The following is a 19,492-nucleotide window of genomic DNA, read 5'->3' as shown; positions in this document are numbered from 1 at the left end:
TGATTAAAAAGATATGTGAATACAATATCCAATTTGAACGGTGAATCACGTTAATCTGTTTGTCCCAAATGTCCTAGAAATGAGGCTGTTCTCATTAACACAATATATTGTTTGCATTGTTGCTGCATGGAGATTCGTAGCACGACACCTTCTTCAGACCTTGTGTGACTGTTCAATATTTTGGAGGGCCCCCACTTCAAAGAGGTAATCTGCAGTTCATACAAAAACAAAGCGGTCAATATGCCACTGTTTTGGTAAAAAGCTGATGGGGCTGGAGAAATGTAACCACTCTCAACTTTATAGACAGAGCTATGAATTCAAGGACTGATCATCCATGATATCAAAATTATAGTTTAAACCATGTTTTAGTTTAACTGGCTGTGAATAGAACGTTGCTGTGTTATGATAGGGAATTATCGTCTGAGTATTTGTGTGTGTGCATGAAACGAATGTGTGTGTGTCTATACCTGTCTGTGTGCATGTTAACTTTTTCATTTTACATTTTAGTCCTTTAGCAGACGCTCCTATCTAGAGTTACTTACAATATTGAGTGCATATATTTTCAGACTTTTTTGTCCTGTGTACTACATTTTTGTGTGCATGACACAACAAAATATGATCCCTTATTGAATATCCACGTTTACCTCTCACCTCCTCCCTACTGGTTAATAATTTATCATTAGCAGCTGGAATAACAGGGAAAAGTGGGGAACAGGTTAGGATTAAAGTCCACCTGACATTAGGTGAAGCCAGCAGGTCTCAGACATTCAGTCGGAGGTTGTTTAAGCCACGTACTACCCAGAGATGGCGATAGTTTTGGGGGCTTACACGTTGGGGCTGCTGGGGGTGAGCCTCTTTGTTTCAATGCTGACCTACGCCACCTACCATCTACTCAGCAGTTACCTGCATAAATGGAGGGAGATGAAGCCCATACCAGAGATTGAAGGCACATACCCCCTCATAGGGAACGCACTGCAGTTCAAAGCCAACGGCGGAGGTGAGAGAGGAGAGGTTATGAGAAAAAAAAGGCGATGAGAAGGGTCTTTTGAAGAGGGGGTGCTTTTATCAGTATTACATTTGGGTTCTAACCAGCGGTGTGAATTTGCCTCCCATTGGAATGAATGGACTTCCTCCGGAACATATACAGTTTGATGCAACCGGTGTGCACGAGGCTTTAAGCCTCATTCACATTACATCTGAGCAGTTCATTGTGTTGCGCCGGATGTCATTCATTTCAATGGAGACAGTCCACAATAGAGTGGTATCACAGTGGCAACAGAGTGGTATCTCAGTGCCCCGTTGAGGTTGAAGCATCTGTTGCGAAACGGATTCCGCACACGTTAAATTTTTTCAAACTTTGCGTTGTTTTTAGTGCAGCCAGAGTCCGTCAATAGAACAGGAAATTACCAAATCACAGAAGAAGATAAAAATATGTGGTTTTCGGTGATGGCTTTATGGGATAGCTAGCAACTTGTAAACAATTACTCATTCCTATAAGTGAATACTATTTTAATAGTAATGTTAAATAATACACAGTAGCTGTTAAGCCAAAATTATATTACATGACTGTTGCCACCTGTTTTAAGTTTATTGTGATGGTAATGACGTTTGTTTTTGATAATAATTATTAAGTGGAGGTCGCTAGCTACAGTATCATCAACCTAGCCTTGCTTTTAGCTAGCTAGCTAGCTGCTATGTACACCCTTCCTCATCCCCCTTGCTATTGGTTAATCATTCATCATAACTAGTAGCCGGAATTACAGGGAAAAGTGGGGAATAGGTCAGGATTAAAGTCCACCTGATATTAGATGAAGCCAGCAGGTCTCAGACATCCAGTTGGAGGTTGTTAAAGCCACGTACTACCCAGAGATGGTGGTCGTTTTGGGGGCTTACACGTTGGGGCTGCTGGGGGTGAGCCTCTTCGTTGCAATGCTGACCTAAGCCACCTACCAGCTACTCAGCAGTTACCTGTATAAATGGAGGGAGATGAAGTCCATACCGGAGACTGAAGGCACATACCCCCTCATAGGGAACGCACTGCAGTTCAAAGTCAACGCTGGAAGAGAGAGAGGAGAGAAGAAGGGAAGAGAGAGGAGAGGACAGTCGTTTAGGGAGGGGAGCTTCGAACATTCACTCACTCACTCATTCATTCATTGTCATTCATTGATCTTCCAATCTACCCACATATGTATTCATCAGATAGTCAGAAGCTTGAACTAGTGAATGACTTCAGAGAGTTCTCTTTCTTTGGTTTCAGATTTCTTCCGTCAAATCATTGGCTACACAGAGCAGTTCAGGGACTCCCCACTGTTGAAGATTTGGATCGGACCAGTACCCTTCCTCCTTCTGTTCCATGCAGAAACCATTGAGGTAGGCTTATTAATCAAAGAATTGACTTGAATCAACTTGATGCATAACACTTGTATATTTTGCAAAGTGTTTAAATAAGGTGAAACATACAAGTTGGTGTCACACTTGTTTTGAAACCTCAACATTTCTGCCTACTGAACACTCCGGAGATGGAAATCTACTCTTCATAAATAAAGTAGTAATTCCACCAGATAATGGTAGCCTGACAATCAAGATATGGTAACTGCTATCAAAGCCCATTATGCTGCTTTGGGTACAAGTGTGCCTAAGCAAACAGACTGTATTGAATACTAGAGGAAGAGTCACATTTTCCATAAAAACACAATTTACTAAAGCAAAAATAATTAACTTTGCTTTTAAAAAGTTTGGGTTTTACGTTGATATATATTTGCTGTTAACTGTCTGTTTGTTGATGATGCCATGCCAATGACCAACGTTCCCTCTGTGAAAAATAAATAAACTATATTGTGTTCTATTTTCTATTCTATTTGATTGTCTATTTGATTCTATTTATTCTGTTTTATTCTAAAGACAGTTCTGAACAACCCTGTTCATATGGACAAAGCCTATGCTTACAAGTTCCTGCAACCTTGGCTCGGCACTGGTCTACTAACCAGGTGGGTGTCCCAAAACAGATCACATTCGAGAAAGATCAAACGTATATGCATTTGAGACTACAGAAAATATGTATTATAAAAGAAAGATAGGAACGGAATTCTTAGATAAGCCTTCGATAATTGTGGGGGAAAAACTTCATTTTTTTATGACAAAGATCAATACATTCTGAGAAACGTCAATACTTTCCAATCAACACATTGCCTCCATATTTTCTGAAATCCATCTCTCACACACAGTCTCTCTCTGTATCACTTGTTCTGCATCTCCCTCTCTCTGCTTCCCCTCCTTTTCTATCTGATTCTCTTTCTTTGCCACCCTCCCTCTGTCTCTCTCTTCCTCAATATCTCCCCCCTCCCTCTGTTCCCCACCTCCCTCTCCCCAGCACGGGGAACAAGTGGCGGCGGCGGCGGAAGTTGCTCACCCCCACCTTCCACTTCTCCATCCTGACGGAGTTCCTGGAGGTGATGAACGAGCAGGCCGAGGTGCTGGTGGAGAAGCTGGACAAGGTGGCAGGCAAGGGCCCCTTCAACTGCTTCAACCACGTCACCCTCTGTGCCCTCGACATCATCTGTGGTGGGTCTGGATGTGGGGTGATTCTAGCGGGTCCAAAGGCTCAATGGGTTAAAAAGATTTCACATTCTTGTGGCCATTTCAAGTCAACTAAAAGATCTATCAAAATTGCAACCAATCTTGCAATAAATATCTCTGTATATGATTTTCCTTTCAGAGACTGCAATGGGGAAGAAAATCTACGCTCAGAGTAACTATGACTCAGAGTATGTCCAATGTGTGTACAAGTGAGTGCCTCGTCCTGAATGCAACTGTCATGCCCAGTGTTGTTTTGAAGTAGAGGGTATCGACGGCCGACCATTGCTCTCTGTCCCTGCATCTCTCTCTCTCTCTCTCTCTCTCTCTCTCTCTGTGTTTCCCCCTCCTTCTCTCCTTCTGTCTGCACTGTTGGTAGTTGGTTGCAAGTAGTAGCCGTCTTGTACCACGCATGTTGTTAAACTCTGTAAATGCTACAAATAAACAGACGTTTGGGGACAATATTCATTGAGAGAAAATGTAATGGAGCGGAATCAACTTGCATCAAATTAATATAACTTTCTCTCCCTTGCATCCCTCCTACTGTCCCCAGGATGAGTGACATCATCACACGGCGACAGAGGATGCCGTGGTTCTGGCCCGACTTTTTCTACAACTACTTTGGCGAGGGCTGGGAGCACAACAGGAGCCTCAAGGTCCTCCACTCGTTCACCTCCAATGTGAGTCATCAGTCAATCAGTCAATCAATCAAAAAGGGGCTTTCGACAATTTAGCTGCACCCAGGGAAATAAGCTGTCATCCATCAGCCCCCATCCATCCAGCCAAGGGCCTGTTCAGAACGATGGCCATTACAGAATGTTCAGATAGAAATGTATTGTGTAGAACATAAATGATTGTCTGTACGATAGAATAAGAAATTCCGTCAGCGCTATTCATTCTCTTTCTATCTGCAACGTTCAGAACGCATGATGTCAAATGTTTTCACTGAATACACCCCAGGTGATCTACGAGAGGGCGGAGTACATTGCCTACGTCGAGTCGGACAGCGAATCGGACCAGGGCATGAGGAAGAGGCGGGCCTTCCTGGACATGCTTCTGAAGACCACGGACGAGGAGGGCAACAAGCTCACCCACGAGGACATCCAGGAGGAAGTGGACACCTTCATGTTCAGGGTCAGAGGTCAAAACCTCTATCACTCCATGTAGAATGTATTACAGATTTATCATTGGTGTTATTTTTATTGCCCCCGTCTTGCAGGGTCATGACACTACAGCCGCAGCCATGAATTGGGCCATTCACCTGCTGGGCTCCCATCCAGAGGTGCAGAGAAAGGTTCAACAAGAGCTGCAGGAGGTGTTCGGTAATCCCCCCCTCTTTTCTAACCCTTTATTTTCTCAACCCTTTACTGCCTGGTGTTGCCGTATGGCAACATATCATTTCTCTTCACCTCTTGCTTCCCTGAATGAAAAATTATAAACACCATTGCTTTTTACAGAAGGGGGGGGGGGGGGGTGTAGACTAGCCAATTATGTGCTTAGGTAAAGTCACATGACATGCACCCACATGGGGCTCCCTTTCATAAATGCCATCCACATTGTTCTCATAAAGCAATCATTTTTACATTTCCCCTTCAATGAAAAATGTAAACTCAATCTCATGTTAGTTAAGAGGTGATATTAAACATTACATCCAATTTCTCTAGAATTTGTTCTTGGGAAATTGATCAAATGCATTTGTTGGCAAACGGCAACACTGTGTGATAGTTGAACTGCAATTCAGTTGAGAGGGGCCAGGCAAAAGACAGTGAAAATATAATTTTCAGATTTTTTGGCGTAATATTGACATATTTTTATAAAGATAACATATATTTGTTATATACAGTGGGGGGAAAAAAGTATTTAGTCAGCCACCAATTGTGCAAGTTCTCCCACTTAAAAACATGAGAGAGGCCTGTAATTTTCATCATAGGTACACATCAACTATGACAGACAAAATGAGAAAAAGAAATCCAGAAAATCACATTGTAGGATTTGTAATGAATTTTTTTGCAAATTATGGTGGAAAATAAGTATTTGGTCACCTACAAACAAGCAAGATTTCTGGCTCTCACAGACCTGTAACTTCTTCTTTAAGAGGCTCCTCTGTCCTCCACTCGTTACCTGTATTAATGGCACCTGTTTGAACTTGTTATCAGTATAAAAGACACCTGTCCACAACCTCAAACAGTCACACTCCAAACTCCACTATGGCCAAGACCAAAGAGCTGTCAAAGGACACCAGAAACAAAATTGTAGACCTGCACCAGACTGGGAAGACTGAATCTGCAATAGGTAAGCAGCTTGGTTTGAAGAAATCAACTGTGGGAGCAATTATTAGGAAATGGAAGACATTCAAGCCCACTGATAATCTCCCTCGATCTGGGGCTCCACGCAAGATCTCACCCCGTGGGGTCAAAATGATCACAGGAACGGTGAGCAAAAATCCCAGAACCACACGGGGGGACCTAGTGAATGACCTGCAGAGAGCTGGGACCAAAGTAACAAAGCCTACCATCAGTAACACACTACGCCGCCAGGGACTCAAATCCTGCAGTGCCAGACGTTTCTCCTGCTTAAGCCAGTACATGTCCAGGCCCGTCTGAAGTTTGCTAACATTTCAAGGTCCTGGAGTGGCCTAGCCAGTCTCCAGATCTCAACCCCATAGAAAATCTTTGGAGGGAGTTGAAAGTCTGTGTTGCCCAGCGACAGCCCCAAAACATCACTGCTCTAGAGGAGATCTGCATGGAGGAATTGGCCAAAATACCAGCAACAGTGTGTGAAAACTTTTGTTATTGACCAAATACTTATTTTCCACCATAATTTGCAAATAAATTCATAAAAAATCCTACAATGTGATTTTCTGGAGAAAAAAAATCTCATTTTGTCTGTCATAGTTGACGTGTACCTATGATGAAAATTACAGGCCTCTCTCATCTTTTTAAGTGGGAGAACTTGCACAATTGGTGGCTGACTAAATACTTTTTCCCCCACTGTATGAGTGGATTAAAAAAATTATAATCTTATTTATTTAAAAATATATAATATGGCCAGAGTAAATTATGCTGATAGTATGAAGGAATAAAAACTATCAAATTATAATTCAAATACCTCATATATATATATATATATATATATATATATATATATATATATATATATATATATATATATATATATATATATATAGAAAACACTGTTTTAAATGTTATTAATAGTTGCATATTGTTACCGTTGTCTCATAGTGTTGCCATACGGCAACAAATCAAAAAATAGTTAGTTAAAAAAACGAATCCAACATTTTATTGCATAGTTGTATCATAATGCATGCAGTAGAGTCAAACTTATTCCATTGAAGGCCTAGTTTCTGCAGGTTTTAGCTTTTTCCTTTCAAAGGAGCTAGAAACACAAGCATTTCGCTACACCCGCAATAACATCTGCTAAATATGTGTATGTGACCAATAAAATGTGATTTGATTTAGACAACCAGGTATGGGGAGATCCTCATCAATGAAGTACAAGGGAGGAGTGAAAACCCACAGCCACTCGGCCCTCCATGGAATGAGTTTGACACCTGTGTTAAAGTATTTTATTGCACTTGATTTAGACAATGTAGACTGGTAAGTGGGAGAGACAGTCCGACAGAAGGAGAAGCTGCTGGGATTGAACCCTGGTCTCGGAAGCGTATTTAGAGAAGCTGGACACATTACCGCTAGACCATGTGCTCTGCAGGAGGTACTTGGTCATTCTAACCGCTAGACCATGTGCTCTGCAGGAGGTACTTGGTAATTCTAACCGCTAGACCATGTGCTCTGCAGGAGGTGTTTGGTGATTCTAATCCCATAGTCTCCCGTCACTATCCGTGACAAGTATCTCTTTGACAGTAGATGCAGGTTTGGTTTAGTTACTATGTTTGATGACAGACGAACATCACATCCATTCCTGTATCTCCATTCATAGCTGTGTCCGATTGCCCCATTACCACAGAACATTCATAATAGGGTGTAACATCCATTTTTGTCCCCCCCATTAATAGGGTGTAACATCCATTTTTGTTCCCACGATCATAGCTGTGTCCGATTGCCCCATCACCACCGAATATTCATAATACTGTGTAACATCCCATTTTTGTCCCCCCATTCATAGCTGTGTCCGATTGCCACATCACTACAGAACATTTATAATGGGATGTAACATGCATTCTTGTACCCCTGTGCTCAGGTGTGTCCGACCGGCCAGTAAACACAGAGGATCTGAAGAAGCTGCGCTACCTAGAATGTGTTATCAAAGAGTCCCTGCGCCTGTTCCCCTCTGTCCCCTTCTTTGCCCGCAGCATCGGTGAAGACTGCCACATCAGTGAGTGACATTCATTTTTTAGGGGGTAGATCAGCTTTAATATTGCAGATAGATTGTAACTTTCATCAATGTTATTGTCTGCATCACTTCCAATCCCCCATATCCCCCCCCCCCCCCCCACAATATATATATATATATATATATATATATATATATATATATATATATATATATATATATATATATATATATATATATATATATATATATATATATATATACACACAGTGGGGAGAAGAAGTATTTGATACACTGCCGATTTTGCAGGTTTTCCTACTTACAAAGCATATAGAGGTCTTTAATTTTTATCATAGGTACACTTCAACTGTGAGTGATGGAATCTAAATCCAGAAAATCACATTGTATGATTTTTAAGTAATTAATTTGCATTTTATTGCATGACATAAGTATTTGATCACCTACAAACCAGTAAGAATTTCGGCTCTCACAGACCTGTTCGTTTTTCTTTAAGAAGCCCTCCTGTTCTCCACTCATTACCTGTATTAACTGCACCTGTTTGAACTTGTTATCTGTATAAAAGACACCTGTCCACACACTCAATCAAACAGACTCCAACCTCTCCACAATGGCCAAGACCAGAGAGATGTGTAAGGACATCAGGGATGAAATTGTAGACCTGCACAAGGCTGGGATAGGCTACAGGACAATAGGTAAGCAGCTTGGTGAGAAGGCAACAACTGTTGGCGCAATTATTAGAAAATGGAAGAAGTTCAAGATGACGGTCAATCACCTTCGGTCTGGGGCTCCATGCAAGATGTCACCTCGTGGGGTATTATTGATCATGAGGAAGGTGAGGGATCAGCCCAGAACTACACGGCAGGACCTGGTCAATGACCTGAAGAGAGCTGGGACCACAGTCTCAAAGAAAACCATTAGTAACACACTACGCAGTCATGGATTAAAATCCTGCAGTGCACGCAAGGTCCCCCTGCTCAAGCCAGCGCATGTCCAGGCCCGTCTGAAGTTTGGCAATGACCATCTGGATGATCCAGAGGAGGAATGGGAGAAGGTCATGTGGTCTGATGAGACAAAAATAGAGCTTTTTGGTCTAAACTCCACTCGCCGTGTTTGGAGGAATAAGAAGGATGAGTACAACCCCAAGAACACCATCCCAACCGTGAAGCATGGAGGTGGAAACATCATTCTTTGGGGATGCTTTTCTGCAAAGGGGACAGGACGACTGCACCATATTGAGGGGAGGATGGATGGGGCCATGTATCGCGAGATCTTGGCCAACAACCTCCTTCCCTCAGTAAGAGCATTGAAGATGGGTCGTGGCTGAGTCTTCCAGCATGACAACGACCGAAACACACAGCCAGGGCAACTAAGGAGTGGCTCCGTAAGAAGCATCTCAAGGTCCTGGAATGGCCTAGCCAGTCTCCAGACCTGAACCCAATAGAAAATCTTTGGAGGGAGCTGAAAGTCTGTATTGCTCAGCGACAGCCCCAAAACCTGAAGGATCTGGAGAAGGTCTGTATGGAGGAGTGGGCCAAAATCCCTGCTGCAGTGTGTGCAAACCTGGTCAAGACCTACAGGAAACGTATGATCTCTGTAATTGCAAACAAAGGTTTCTGTACCAAATATTAAGTTCTGCTTTTCTGATGTATCAAATACTTATGTCATGCAATAAAATGTAAATTAATTACTTAAAAATCATTCAATGTGATTTTCTGGATTTTTGTTTTAGATTCCATCACTCACAGTTGAAGTGTACCTATGATAAAAATTACCGACCTCTACATGCTTTGTAAGTAGGAAAATCTGCAAAATCGGCAGTGTATCAAAATACTTGTTCTCCCCACTGTATATATATATATATATATATATATATATATATATATACAGTGGGGAGAACAAGTATTTGATACACTGCCGATTTTGCAGATTATATATATACTGCTCAAAAAAATAAAGGGAACACTTAAACAACACAATGTAACTCGAAGTCAATCACACTTCTGTGAAATCAAACTGTCCACTTAGGAAGCAACACTGATTGACAATAAATGTCACATGCTGTTGTGCAAATGGAATAGACAACAGGTGGAAATTATAGGCAATTAGCAAGACACCCCCAATAAAGGACTGGTTTTGCAGGTGGTGACCACAGACCACTTCTCAGTTCCTATGCTTCCTGGCTGATGTTTTGGTCACTTTTGAATGCTGGCGGTGCTTTCACTCTACTGGTAGCATGAGACGGAGTCTACAACCCACACAAGTGGCTCAGGTAGTGCAGCTCATCCAGGATGGCACATCAATGCGAGCTGTGGCAAGAAGGTTTACTGTGTCTGTCAGCGTAGTGTCCAGAGCATGGAAGCGCTACCAGGAGACAGGCCAGTACATCAGGAGACGTGGAGGTGGCCGTAGGAGGGCAACAACCCAGCAGCAGGACTGCTACCTCCGCCTTTGTGCAAGGAGGAGCAGGAGGAGCACTGCCAGAGCCCTGCAAAATGACCTCCAGCAGGCCACAAATGTGCATGTGTCTGCTCAAACGGTCAGAAACAGACTCCATGAGGGTGGTATGAGGGCCCGACGTCCACAGGTGGGGGTTATGCTTACAGCCCAACACGTGCAGGACGTTTGGCATTTGCCAGAGAACACCAAGATTGGCAAATTCGCCACTGGCGCCCTGTGCTCTTCACAGATGAAAGCAGGTTCACACTGAGCACGTGACAGAGTCTGGAGACGCCGTGGAGAACGTTCTGCTGCCTGCAACATCCTCCAGCATGACCGGTTTGGCGGTGGGTCAGTCATGGTGTGGGGTGGCATTTCTTTGGGGGGCCGCACAGCCCTCCATGTGCTCGCCAGAGGTAGCCTGACTGCCATTAGGTACCGAGATGAGATCCTCAGACCCCTTGTGAGACCATATGCTGGTGCGGTTGGCCCTGGGTTCCTCCTAATGCAAGACAATGCTAGACCTCATGTGGCTGGAGTGTGTCAGCAGTTCCTGCAAGAGGAAGGCATTGATGCTATGGACCGCCCGTTCCCCAGACCTGAATCCAATTGAGCACATCTGGGACATCATGTCTCGCTCCATCCACCAACGCCACATTGCACCACAGACTGTCCAGGAGTTGGCGGATGCTTTAGTCCAGGTCTGGGATGAGATCCCTCAGGAGACCATCCACCACCTCATCAGGAGCATGCCCAGGCGTTGTAGGGAGGTCATACAGGCACGTGGAGGCCACACACACTACTGAGCCTCATTTTGACTTGTTTTAAGGACATTACATCAAAGTTGGATCAGCCTGTAGTGTGGTTTTCCACTTTAATTTTGAGGGTGACTCCAAATCCAGACCTCCATGGGTTGATACATTTGATTTCCATTGATAATTTGTGTGTGATTTTGTTGTCAGCACATTCAACTATGTAAAGAAAAAAGTATTTAAAAATATTATTTCATTCATTCAGATCTAGGATGTGTTATTTTAGTGTTCCCTTTATGTTTTTGAGCAGTATATATATATATATATATATATATATATATATATATATATATATATATACATGAATTACACATTCTTAACCATTAATGTTTATTTCAGTCTGTCATTAATTCTCAAACTGATTTAAATTTACAGGATTAGGTATACACTACTTTTAATTAATACTAATTGATGTACATATTCACAATGGGTGGCCTGTGCCAAAATGGAAGTTGAACCTACAACCATGCTTTATCCAGCGCCTTTCCATTTCAGTCTTGTTTAGTTATTTTTTGTGGTTATGTGTTAATTCTTCACGTGTACATTTTGTGGACCTAATAACCTAACTTGTGTTTCACATTTTTGCACCTGTAGATGGTTTCAAGGTTCCCAAAGGTGCCAATGCCATCATATTGACCTACTCCCTCCACCGTGACCCGCGCCACTTCCCCCAGCCTGAAGAGTTTCGCCCTGAACGCTTCATGCCGGAAAACTGCGTTGGGAGACATCCTTACGCCTTCATCCCTTTCTCTGCTGGACTCCGCAACTGCATCGGTAAGAATAGGAAACGTTCAAGATATTTAACTAAGTAGCACCAACGTTTTAGAAAATTGGTAAATCAACATCATTCCATTTGAGATGAACGACACAAGATTTGTCACGTTGATTTGTAGAATATCACTCAGGCTATATTTTGTCAGCTTGAAACATAAACTTTTTACTACGGTGGGCCTCTAAACGTGTGTCCAATGAGGTTGTCATCCTCACATACTCTCGCTACTTTAATAATGGTTACAGATTAAGGTTGAAGACAATAAGGCATTTGAAATAGTGAAAACAAAATGGACGATTAAAAGTGTGTCCGATGAAGATGTCATCCTCACATGCTTTTGTTACATCCCCCCAGGTCAGCGCTTTGCCATGATGGAGGAAAAGGTGATCCTGGCATCCATCTTCCGCTACTTCAACGTGGAGGCGTGTCAGAAGCGGGAAGACCTCCGTCCACTAGGGGAGCTCATTCTTCGCCCCGAGAAGGGCATCTGGATCAACCTTGAGAAGAGGAAGCAGCAGCACTAGATAATCTAGGGAACTGTTTGAACACACCATTCCTTCCTCCCTCCTTTGGGAGTAATCGCTGATCTAACACTAATTGATAGATAAAAGTAAATAGTTCTAGCATATACTGTAGGATACATTCTTAAAGTATTTAAACAGGGACGAATAAACATACATAGTTTGATGCCGTTGCATTGATTCTATCCAGCCATTACAATGTGCCCATCCTCCTATAGCTCCTCCCACCAGCCTCAACTGCTTCTCAGGTGTGGACCATATGAACACATAATTATACCACCAATAATATCTACCAATCCAATAACACTTTATCACAACTTTCATTTATAAGCCATTAATAGGTCATTATAAGGCATGTGTTAACTTGAAAATGTGTTCCTACTTTAATATAGTCAAAATGTTCACCAACATCACAGCTGCGTGTTTCACTTGTTTTTCAAGCTCTTGGGATGGTATCTTCTCTAATAACAAAAATGGCTGGATGTATAATTTAATAAAAGAGTATTCTTAGTTGTGTATTTATTTGTTACATTGGGGGTTTTAATTAATCGAACATAGCTGAATTATGCCACCTTTTTAATATCATAATGTCAGGTCCTCAAAGCTAAAGTCAAGGAAGGAGCATGGTAATGAACAGGCCAGATATTGTACCAAATCGGGTTTATTTATAATCAGAAAAGAAAATGGACACCAACTTTTTCTTGCAAACATAAATGAGTCTGGGTAGACAAGCATAGCCAATGGAAGAATGTTGTGAGTTGGAATCCCCTATAATCACATTATAAATGCATTCCATGCATCTACAATCACATTTGCGTTAATCAGAGGCATTTTTAGAAATTCCACACATGAGGAATAGAATATTTCAGGTTCTGGAGAAAAAAAAAATATGTATATACGCATTTCATGCAATTCTACATTATTTACATGATAGAAGACATTAGCAGAATCTTTTTTATACCCCACAAATTACAGAAATGAGTGGCTACTCTGACAGTGAAAACTCTGAGAGCAATAAAAACAACCTGGTCTTGAATGCAAACCAATAGCCCAGGCCAATGAAGAGACACACAGACTGTACAATATTAGGAGGAATATCTACACTGACTGTATAAAACATTAGGAACACCTTCCTAATATTGACTTGCACCCCCTTTTGCCCTCACAACAGCCTCAATTCTGGAATGGACTACAAGGTGTCGAAAGCGTTCCACAGGGATGCTGGCCCATGTTGACTCCAACTTTCCCCACAGTAGTGTCAAGTTGGCTGGATGTTCTTTGGGTGGAGGACCATTCTTGATACATACGAGAAACTGTTGAACGTGGAAAACCTAGCAGCGATGCAGTTCTTGACACACTCAAACCGGTGCCCCTGGCACCTACTAACATACCCTGTTCAAAGGCACTTAAATATTTTGTCTAGCCCATTCACCTTCTGAATGGCACACATACACAAGCCATGTCTCGAGGCTTAAAAATCCTTCTTTAACCTGTCTCCTCCCCTTCATCTACACTGATTGAGGTGGATTTAACAAGTGACAAGGTCCGAATACTTACGTAAATAAGGTAAAACAACGCGGCCGGAGGAGAGGGAGCCGGAGCGGCCTTCTAGTCAGACTATATTTATTATTGGCTACAGGAGGCTACTAAATAAACTTTCCAGTGGCACTGTCTCACCCAATGATAAAGATGAAGCCTGGGCTACTCAGCGGTGATGGCCGATGCGCTTGTGCCAATAGCCCAGGGGTTCCCAAACTTTTTGGGTGAGTGACCCCATTTTGATATCAATTTTGTTTCGCAACACCACCATGTAAAAAAAGTTATATAATCAATAACCAATGTTAACTTTTTTAATTGCCGCTATGACAGTCTGTCTTTCTTTGTATTTTTTAACTTACTGATTTGTAATAATATTTAAATCTGAAGGAAGTACGGTTTGAAATGCATCAGAAAGTTATTAGGAAGTTCAAGAAAACATAAAGGAAAACATCAGCCAATAATTGTGTATGATCTTCTGTGTAGAAAAGAACATCATCATTGATGATGTTCTTTTTCCACCAGTCTCATTTACTGGCTGGTCCTGTCCACTCTGTTCTAAGGGGTTTGAGGGAAACAGAAGACACATACACTACATGACCAAAAGTATCTGGACACCTGCTCGTCAAGCATCTCATTCCAAAATAATGAACATTAATATGGAGTTGGTCCCTCCTTTGCTGCTATAACAGCCTCCACTCTTCTGGGAAGGCTTTCCACTAGATGTTGGAACATTGCTGTGGGGACATGCTCCATTCATTAGTGAGGTCGGGCATTGATGTTGGGCGATTAGGCCTGGCTCGCAGTCGGCATTCCAATTCATCCCAAAGGTATTTGATGGGGTTGAGGTCAGGGCTCTGTGCAGGCCAGTCAAGTTCTTCCACACCGATCTCGACAAACCATTTCTGTATGGACCTCGCTTTGTACACGGGGGCATTGTCATGATGAAACAGGAAAGGGCCTTCCCCAAACTGCTGCCACAAAGTTGGAAGCACAGTATCGTTTAGAATGTCATTGTATGCTGTAGCGTTAAGATTTCCCTTCACTGGAACTAAGGGGCCTAGCCAGAACAATGAAAAACAGCTCCCTACCATTATTCCTCCTCCACCAAACTGTACAGTTGGCACAATGCATTGGGGCAGGTAGCGTTCTCCTGGCATCCACCAAACCCAGATTCGTCTGTCGGACTGCCAGATGGTGAAGCGTGATTCATCACTCTAGAGAAGGCGTTTCCACTGCTCCAGAGTCCAATGGCGGCGAGCTTTACAGCACTCCAGCCGACGCTTGGCATTGTGCTTGGTGATCTTAGGTTTGTGTGCAGCTTATCGGCCATGGAACCCATTTCATGAAGCTCCTGACGAACAGTTCTTGTGCTGACGTTGCTTCCAGAGGCAGTTTGGAACTTGGTAGTGAGTGTTGCAACCGAGGACAGACAATTTCTACGAGCTACGCGCTTTAGCACTCGGCGGTCCCATTCTGTTCGCGGCTGAGCCATTGTTGCTCCTAGACGTTTCCACTTCACAATAACAGCACTTACATTTGACGAACTGCCTTGTTTGAAAGGCGGCATCCTATGACGGTGCCACGTTGAAAGTCACTGAGCTGTGTGCATGATTGTATACACCTGTCAGCAACGGGTGTGGATGAAACAGCCGAATCCACTAATTTGAAGGGGTTTCCACATACTTTTGTATATATAGTATATGTGTTCCTGAGAGTATGATCTTTCAGTGATGGGGTCATAATATTTTGCAACTTAAACCGTTAAAAAGTTAGAGCCACATTTAGTGGCTACAGGAGGTTACTCTGGTAACCCCGGTTCTATGAACCAAGCGCAAAAAATTGTTTTATCGTGACCCCATTTTATAAATTAGGCCACCCCAAGTTTGGGGAATTCTGCAATAGCCTACTTCAAGATAAGCTACTTTGAAAAACAGTGCTGTTAGTTCAGAATTGCTCAAAAGACATTGATATTTTTTGTAGCTTCTACAGACAGATTAGTCTTCTATTTTCAGCAATAGGCATTTGCTTTCCAAACTGTATGTTTTATGTCGCGATTGTATTTAAAAATTTGTGAAAGACAAACTGACAGCCGCAACCAACCATATAATTATAGATGGCAAAAAATCCCTTAGGGAGAGGTGAGTACCACGTCAGCTCTCACCTTCACTGCCATTCTCTGTCACCAGCAGCACTCCAGGAGGTGTGGGTAAAATAAACAACAAAAAATAGGAAGCCAGGAAAGTTGAAATGCTTTGTGTTTTATTTGAAGGGTGTGGAAGGAAACCCTGGAGGAGGGGAACGAACTCGCTCGGCTGGTAAGAGAATGAGAGTTAGAGACTTAGACTATCAGTCAGTGAGCTCCTTTCTAGCCTTTCAACAACTAGTTGTACAGCAGAATATATCTGTTGTGAAATTACACTAATGGGACTTCCTGTTTCCTACGGCAGACCTGGGAAGTAAACACCTGCCTAAAAATGATTGACATGGAGCACAAGGCTGTCTGCAAGCTCCGCCGCTCTATGCACCCCACCTCACCAGCTGGCGCTGACATGTGAGTTCCATGTACTGCCCTGCATACGGCTTGCTCCATTCATCTACACATCTGGAGCTATGCAGAAAGAAACTAGGGCAGTGTTCTCTGTGTGAACATTGCACATCGTTTAGCTTTCTCTGCTGCTTTTTGTTGATTACAGCGACCCTAAGGTCCACAGCATCGGGGAGAGAGCTGTGAGGAGCATTCTGGACAAGCTGTCCAATAAGCCCTGTAGCAACCTGCTCAGCCCATCCCAGGTGGTGGTGGAGATGGTGCCCAGGATCCTCCTGGCCTTGTGGCTTCAGCCAGAGGAAGGCCATTCAGATCACCCCATCCTCCTAAGCGGGATGGCTGTGAGTATGGTGGTGGCCGTAGGGGAGAAGCTCTCCAGCATGTTGAAGGCCTCTTCTCCTCACACCCCTTTCTCCCGGGCTGCTGCTTTTGACTCTGTGAGGTCGATCCTCTGGAGAATCAGCCAGTCCTTCTCCCTGGATGACCTCACAACCCCTTTTTTTATGAGCTCTGTCTGTGCCTTTGTGGCGGACGAGGTGAAAAGCTACTTCCAGCCTACTGCAGACACCCTGCCAGTTCCCCCTGTCCTAGTGGTGGCCGTCTCCGCCACACTACCAGCTGACATCCAAGCAGGTGAGTAGCACTCATAGAGAGCACTCTGACAGATGCCTTTTGTCATGACATCCTGGTGCCTTGTAGTAGTAAAGCCAATCAGGATTTTAATTGTCACCCCAAACACAGATGCAGACCAGGCTTCTTCCCACCTGGAGGTTGTGGAAATCCCCCATAACACAGAGGCAGACCCAGCTTCTTCCCACCCATTGGTAGTGGGCATCACCCCTAACACAGAGTCAGACCCTGCTTCTTCCCACCTGGAGGTTGTGGACATCACCCCTAACAAAGAGGCACACCTGGCTTCTTCCCACCTGGAGCTTGTGGACATCACCCCTAACACAGAGTTAGACCCGGCTTCTTCCTATCAGGAGGTTGTGGAAACCACCCCTAACACAGAGGCAGACCTGGCTTCTACCCACCTGGAGGTTGTTTACGAAACCCATAGCACAGAGGCAGACCCGGCTTCTTCACACATAGAGGTTGTGGACATCACCCCAAACACAGAGGCAGATCCTGCTTCTTCCCACCTGGAGCTTGTGGACATCACCCCTAACACAGAGGCAGACCCGGCTTCTTTCCACCTAGTTGTTGTGGACATCACCTTTGACACAGAGGCAGACCCGGCTTATTCCCAGCTGGAGGTTGTGGAAGTCACCCCTAATATAGAGGTAGAACCCGTCTCTTCCCACTTGGAAGTTGTGGACCTCTCCCCTAACACAAATGCATACCCGGCTTCTTCACTCTTGGAGGTTGTGGACGTCACACCTGAAAAAAAGCCTCTCATGGTGGCCGTCTCCGCCACTCTGCCATCTGACATCCAAGCAGGTGAGTAAGACTTATAGAAAGCACTCTGACAGGTGCCATTTGTCATGATAACATGTAAAGTGTTGGTCCCTTGTTTCATGAGCTGAAATTAAAGATCCCATTCAACTGGCCAGTGTTTAGAACCTACGGTTTGCATTTATTTACGTTCTGTCCCGCTTTTGTCCTTTTTCAGAGGATGTTGCTGTGGTCACCCCGGACGTCACCCCACACGTCACCAAGGACATGACCCTGGATGTTCCATGCAGGGCGAGGAAAGGGGCAGTCCGGCGTTTTTTTTGCAGGCTTTGGAGGGCAGTGTGCTGCTGCGCTTGCCACAAGGAAGAGGAGGAACAATATTAACTATTCATTAGACCAGAAACAGGATTGAACCATAGACCATTAAATTCTTTGCATTATAGTTGCCTTCAATTCTGATTTTCTTCTGTTTAATTCTTAATTAATTTCAGAACGTTTCTCTAAACTTTGTGGAGTAGGTTGTATAAATAAGTGGGAAACATCCCAATCCCAATTTTAATGCTTTTAATAATTTACCTATGACATTTTTTTTAGATGTATTATTTGACGAAAAAGTGGAGGGCGCTCAACCAACGTTGAGTCGAGGTGCAACCAAAAACCTTAATCATAATCTAAAAGGAAAAGCGCAACTCTTTCTCACTATTAAAAATGCATTGCTTTATTCAAGCAAGGTTAAAAGATTAACGTTTAGGCCTAGTCTATGACGATATGCAAGTTGTGTTTGCCCAGTTAAAGGGGGACCCAGACTCACCCTGGTTCTTGAGGGTTGCAGACACTGAATAATTATCATTTGAAATAAATTGCACTTTTCAAGTCTTGACTAAATATCTTTAATGAATATGAATTAAACATTTTATTTCATTTTTTTTATTTAACCTTTATTTAACCAGGTAGGCCAGTTTAGAACAAGTTCTCATTTACAACTGCGACCTGGCCAAGATAAAGCAAAGTAGTGCGATTAAAAACAGCAGCAACACAGAGTTACACATGTGGTCCTCTGTAGCTCAGCTGGTAGAGCACGGCGCTTGTAACGCCAAGGTAGTGGGTTCGATCCCCGGGACCACCCATACACAAAAATGTATGCACGCATGACTGTAAGTCGCTTTGGATAAAAGCGTCTGCTAAATGGCATATTATTATTATTATAGATAAACAAAACATCCAGTCAATAACACAATAGAAAATCTATATACAGTGTTTGCAAATGTAATAAGTTATGGCAATAAATAGGCCATAGTGCAAAATAATTACAATTTAGTATTAACACTGGAATGATAGATGTGCAGAAGATGATGTACAAATAGAGATACTGCGGTGCAAAATAAATAACAATATGGGGATGAGGTAGTTGGGTGGGCTAATTACAGATGGGCTGTGTACAGGTGCAGTGACGGGTAAGCTGCTCTGACAACTGATGCTTAAAGTTAGTGAGGGAGATAAGAGTCTCCAGCTTCAGAGATTTTTGCAGTTCTTTCCAGTCATTAGCAGCAGAGAACTGGAAGGAATG

At 43.1% G+C, this 19,492-nt stretch overlaps 2 protein-coding genes across 2 annotated transcripts; both read left to right on the top strand.

The window, feature by feature from the left end:
- Positions 1-741: 741 nt before the first annotated feature.
- On the top strand, positions 742-12,956 carry LOC311112282 (cytochrome P450 4V2-like). The gene is made up of 11 exons (XM_084155337.1): positions 742-997; positions 2,258-2,370; positions 2,902-2,987; positions 3,371-3,561; positions 3,716-3,785; positions 4,127-4,253; positions 4,534-4,707; positions 4,793-4,895; positions 7,792-7,926; positions 11,748-11,927; positions 12,280-12,956. Exons 1-11 carry the CDS (start codon positions 805-807, stop codon positions 12,447-12,449), a joined length of 1,542 nt encoding a protein of 513 aa, XP_084011463.1. The 5' UTR covers positions 742-804; the 3' UTR covers positions 12,450-12,956.
- A 985-nt stretch (positions 12,957-13,941) lies between these two features.
- Positions 13,942-18,790, top strand: LOC311112131 (uncharacterized protein). Its single transcript, XM_084155108.1, has 7 exons — positions 13,942-14,012; positions 14,136-14,209; positions 16,255-16,300; positions 16,433-16,536; positions 16,679-16,875; positions 17,272-17,970; positions 18,143-18,790. The coding sequence occupies exons 2-7, from the start codon at positions 14,136-14,138 to the stop codon at positions 18,307-18,309; spliced, it is 1,287 nt and encodes a 428-aa protein (XP_084011234.1). The 5' UTR covers positions 13,942-14,012; the 3' UTR covers positions 18,310-18,790.
- Positions 18,791-19,492: the final 702 nt, after the last annotated feature.

The sequence above is a fragment of the Coregonus lavaretus genome, assembly GCF_964263955.1.
Source record: "Coregonus lavaretus genome assembly, chromosome: 38".
In the NCBI taxonomy this organism is placed as follows: Eukaryota; Metazoa; Chordata; class Actinopteri; order Salmoniformes; family Salmonidae; genus Coregonus; species Coregonus lavaretus.
Note: the sequence above shows the minus strand (reverse complement) of the source record. Positions and strands in the feature narration are given on the sequence as shown.

Bases quoted from the DNA above. Each gene is read 5' to 3' on its own strand.
- LOC311112282 (XM_084155337.1), top strand. From the start codon at position 805: ATGGCGATAGTTTTGGGGGCTTACACGTTGGGGCTGCTGGGGGTGAGC. The intron at 4,708-4,792 runs GTCAGAGGTCAA...CCCGTCTTGCAG, and splicing joins TGGACACCTTCATGTTCAGG to GGTCATGACACTACAGCCGC. The intron at 11,928-12,279 runs GTAAGAATAGGA...ACATCCCCCCAG, and splicing joins TGGACTCCGCAACTGCATCG to GTCAGCGCTTTGCCATGATG.
- LOC311112131 (XM_084155108.1), top strand. From the start codon at position 14,136: ATGAAGCCTGGGCTACTCAGCGGTGATGGCCGATGCGCTTGTGCCAAT. The intron at 16,301-16,432 runs GTAAGAGAATGA...TTCCTACGGCAG, and splicing joins GGAACGAACTCGCTCGGCTG to ACCTGGGAAGTAAACACCTG. The intron at 16,876-17,271 runs GTATGGTGGTGG...CCCCAAACACAG, and splicing joins CCTAAGCGGGATGGCTGTGA to ATGCAGACCAGGCTTCTTCC.